This window comes from Egretta garzetta, unplaced genomic scaffold, assembly GCF_000687185.1.
Source record: "Egretta garzetta isolate BGI_Z169 unplaced genomic scaffold, ASM68718v1 scaffold30, whole genome shotgun sequence".
Taxonomy (NCBI): domain Eukaryota; kingdom Metazoa; phylum Chordata; class Aves; order Pelecaniformes; family Ardeidae; genus Egretta; species Egretta garzetta.
The window spans coordinates 1,551,277-1,555,867 of record NW_009258383.1 but is presented as its reverse complement, the minus strand read 5'-3'; the positions used below and the strand labels follow the sequence as shown (position 1 = coordinate 1,555,867).

Below are 4,591 nucleotides of genomic sequence, written 5' to 3'. Positions count from 1 at the left end.
CAGCCCACCCCTGATGTATGTTGTGCTACAGCCATAGGCAGGCAATGCCAAAGAATTTGTCTTCATCCCTTCTTTCACTTGCCTTCTTGGATGCTTGGCTCAGGGAGAAAAGTAGCAGCCTGCTTGTGCCAGCACAGAGTCCCCTACACTAAAGGAACCTTTTGTTATGGACCCGTGGCCAGACTGCAGTCCCTTTACACTGTCCAAGCAACATATCCCAGGGATAAAATCATTAAATTATCTTTGAGATGTTGTTGTGACCCTCTTCAGGCATTAACTCATCACCACTCATTCTGAGGGTCCCCAAATTATTTTGGCCAGGAGACAGAACCAGTGGTCCCAGATACCTTTTTTCTTGCTCAGTCTGAAATACCTTAACCAGACCAAGTACTATGCCGTTGCATATAGACTCTCAGAAAAGCAAACCTTTGAGGTGTGTCAAGATTGCTCTACCTTAAATTGCACTACTTTAAGTCACTCATCAGTGTTGACATTCTTGGTCCTGTTGTGTCTGGGTGCTGTGGTCCTATTCCTACTGACAGTCACAGACTTCACTTAAGGCTGTTCTTCCCAGACATTCTGTAGAATGACACTAACTGCACCCCATCCTCCTTGTGATAGTATCAAGAAAGGCTTTAAAACCGCTTTTACTCAGTGATACAGGATGTAAATTAACATTCATTTGCTGTCAGCCAGAATGTGGACTTTAAAATATTTGCCATTGTGCTCTCAGCAAAACAGTAGATATATGCTCAGGCATATGATTGAACACTGAACAATTTATTTTATTAAAATTTTGTTTTGGAGCCATGATGTAATCATTTGGGCTAGTTTAAATAGCTAGAAACACTGAAAACTTCTTTTATTGTTGGTAACTGTTGGGTCTGGCTACAGCAAGAATGGTGATGGGGCTCTTGCCCTTGGAATAACGGATGAACTAAGGGATTTGGATGTATAGCAGAAGGTGTGGCTGCATTCAGGTGTGGCGTAAATAAGGCTGGGATATATGCAGTGTGTGGCAGCGCAGAGAAGGTCAGTGGGGAAGGGTGGAAGGGAGTGGTGGAGACCAAGTGCAATGGGTGCCCTGTCAGCAGAGCGGGGTGGGTGGGAATGAGGGCTGGTGCTAAGGGGGAAAGTGATATGGGGGCAAAATGTGCCTGAGAGAGGGGGTGGAGGTGTGCCAGGGAGAGATGGCTGCCGTGGGGATGTACAGATGCCGAGAGAGCAAAGCGTTGCAGCAGCGTGTGGTGGATGGTGGTGACAGTAGCATGCTGCTGAACAGGGAGGGCAGGAACTGCTGGTGTTGCAGAGAAGGCAGCTGGTCCTGGGGCAGGCAAAACTTTCAGGTGTTTTGCCAGAAGTTGTTTCTGCATATGCTGCTGGGCTTGCAGCTGCAGCAACCTGTATTTGTCTACTTCCTCTGGTGAAAACGTGATAGGCTGCTGCGTTAAAGTAGGGGAGGTGGATTTACTGTACACTTCTGGGTCATTTACTGTGTCGTCATACTTCTGCATAGCACTGTCACAAAGAGAGGCTGAACTGCCTTCTGCCCGGTTCGAGTCCATGTTTACATCTTGTAGTTCTTCTTTGGTCTCTGTTGAATTAGCAACAACAGAATATCTATTAGAGGGAAAAGCACCAGGGAAATCATTTGGTACTGGGTCACAGCTTTGTATAAAGGGTTGCACTTCACTAATGAAGAGATTGGAATGTTCCTTTATTGCTGTGTTCCTTTTTATGCTCGGGCTCTGATAGCCTGTTCCAATTTGAATGATGTCTTTAAAAAGACAATGATCATAATCAGTGCCTGCTGAAAGAGCAACATTAGTTATCTCTGACGCCTCAAAGTTGTTTTTCTTCACACTGGTTTCCAACGAACTGATTTCATTATGCCCTGTGTCATCTTTACCTATGCTTAGCAGTTTCTCTGGCAAAGGTAACACTGCAATGTCATCTACTGATGATGAAAACTGAAGAGCAAAATGACTTCGCGAGTGATCCTTTACTTCTACCCCACAAGTATTTGAAAATCTCTCTGTATCATGTGTTTGTTCCTGGGTTTTCTGCCAGGGACTTTCTTTTTCCACACATGTCTTTTGTCAGGGTTTCAGAAGAGAAGGTGGTGAAGTTCTTTGACTGACCATTCACATTCAGAGAGTCGTAATGTGCAGTTTCAGCTTTTCCCAGTTCGGTGGTGGAACCTCTTTCTGCATCTTCTTTTGTTTTGTTGTCACAGTTGTCAGTCTCTTTTGAGAAGGATCCTGAACCACTACCCCTTGATATTCTGCTGCTGGATGATCTTTCACTGCTTCTTGAATCTCTCGTGGAACAACTTTTGGAGCCATGGTAGCTTTTACTTCTACTGTGCACTTTGCCAGAATGCCGGTGTCTACACCTGCTGTGTTTAGATCTGTCTCTGTGTTGTAACACTTTATGTCTTGCACATCTTCGGCATTTAATTGTGCCCCTCTGTGTACAGTTTCTAGTTCTGTGACTTCTGCTATGACAAAGATAATCCTCATCTGTATCATCAGAAGTGAAAATACACTTGTGCTTTCTGTGCTTACATTTGTGCCTTTCAGCTGTCTTGCTTTTGCTTTTACAACAAAAAAGCAAATTATTTCTGCTGTGATTGTTCGATCTGGGACTCATGTAGCTCATGTAGCTACCTGTACTGCTAACCGAAGTGTCAGAACAGCTGGAATGTCTGTCAGAGGAGGACTTTTGAGGAGATGAGAATCTCCAACATCTCGTGTAATTTCCACATCCTTCATTTTCTGAATACCTGCTGTTTGAACTGGTTTTGTAACTAAGAAAACTTCCACTAGAGTCTTTTCCACTGTCACTTATGTCACTGCTACAGCTAGCCATATCTTGAATGGATCCGAAGTCATTTTTGTTTTCACGTTTTTCCTCAGAATAAATTAAATGGCATTTTGCAGCTTTAGACTTTTTAATCCTAGACATAAAAGCAGAAAAGGAAATGCTTTCATTTCTAATGTTCTCTTTTTTTCTTTCACAGCTATGAAAATGATGCTTTAAAGATCTTCTCGGTGGTGTTGTATGAAGACTTTTTTCTGTCACATAATCCTTTTGTGAGACATCAAGGTAAGCAGGCACTTTGGGTATATGTTCATTCAAATAATCTGCAACATATTTGTGACCATTTTCATTCATTTCTTTCCCTATGTCTGACTTTGCTTTTTGCTTGGCCTTTCTTGGATTTAGGGAACCTTTCATCTTCTTTGGTTTCAACAACTGATTATCTTGTTCATTTGACATTTGCTTGCATTTTATTAAACCTGAGGCTTCATTTTCATCTGCAGTCTTATTTATAGAGTGCTCTTTACAGCTTTCTTTCTTTGTTTCATGCTGTTTACCATCTCTGTGATTTAAAGAGAGTCTGAAGTCAAAATACAATGGATTACAGCCATATGAAATACAGGGCTCAGTTTTTGTAAACAAAAGTAACTCTGTGGGCCACTGCAGAGCAGTGGTGCCATCTTTGCTCACTACGTGGAGGAAAGGCAATGTCTGGGGCTTAACATCTTTAACCATGGTCTCCCTTGGAAGCTTTTCCATATTCCCATTTGTGGTTTCTGAACTCTCCAAAGATCTTTCTCTTTTTACCACCCCAGGACTGTCATTAATGTTGCTTGTGCATGCCAGCTGAGGCTCTGGTTGTTCTGGGACCTCCAGTAACTGGTCAGGCAGGTGGGCATTGATCTGCTTGTAGGAGTTTGGCTGTGTACAAAAATTGCTAGCTTGGTATGAAGGTGAAATGAGAGTTTCCAACAATTGCTCAGACTCATGCAATTTGCTCTCTTGCTCTGTTTCTCTAAGTGAACCAGAAAAACCCAAATTTGAAAGCTGCATTTTGACTTTGCAAAATGAAGGATGAGCACTGATCTTTTCTTCTAACTCTCTATCACTGCTTTTATCATTTTCCTTCAGCATTTTAGGTTTTGCAGCTACATGACTTGATGCACTGTTATCCAAATCCATTTGGTCTTCTGTAATAGATGGCCCTTTATCCAAGCTTGCTTTTACATCTTCCTCCAAAAGTGTTCCAGAACGACAGCCCTCAAGAGCTTGCTTTGTTTTATGGTTGGGGGCTTCGCTGCAATCATTTCCTTCTTCAGAGTTCTCACTGAAGACTGATGCTGAGGACTCGAGCTTCAAAGGGACTTTTTTAGAGAATGAGAAAGACACTCCTGCCCTTTGAGAAGCATTGGTGCGATCTGGGAACACTTGTGAGATTTGATTTCCAAGTCCATGGGGTCTTTCAGTAGGGGACTGTTGCCTGCTTATGATAAGTTGCTGTTTCTCTAGTACACTGCTGGAGAAGCCTTGTCCTTCTCTCGGGACGGTTCTTTGAGAACTGGCTGTGAACTTGCTGCCCTTGTACAGGAAAATGTCATCTGGACACCGCTGCTTTTCCATGACTAATCTGGGGGCTTTAAGCAATGGTCCACTCCCAGTGATGCTGTAAGGTAATAAATAAAAAAAATAAAATAAATAAAAAAAGCTGTATTAAATAACCAAGTTAAGACAGAAATCACATTTGACAATGTCTGTCTGGAAAAGAAGA

The 4,591-nt window shown here is 42.5% G+C and overlaps 1 protein-coding gene across 1 annotated transcript; it reads right to left on the bottom strand.

The window, feature by feature from the left end:
• Positions 1 to 827: 827 nt before the first annotated feature.
• ZNF804B (zinc finger protein 804B) lies at positions 828 to 3,957 on the bottom strand. Its single transcript, XM_035897474.1, is given in 2 exon segments — positions 828 to 2,067; positions 2,069 to 3,957. Coding segments are annotated over 2 exon segments (3,129 nt in total).
• Positions 3,958 to 4,591: the final 634 nt, after the last annotated feature.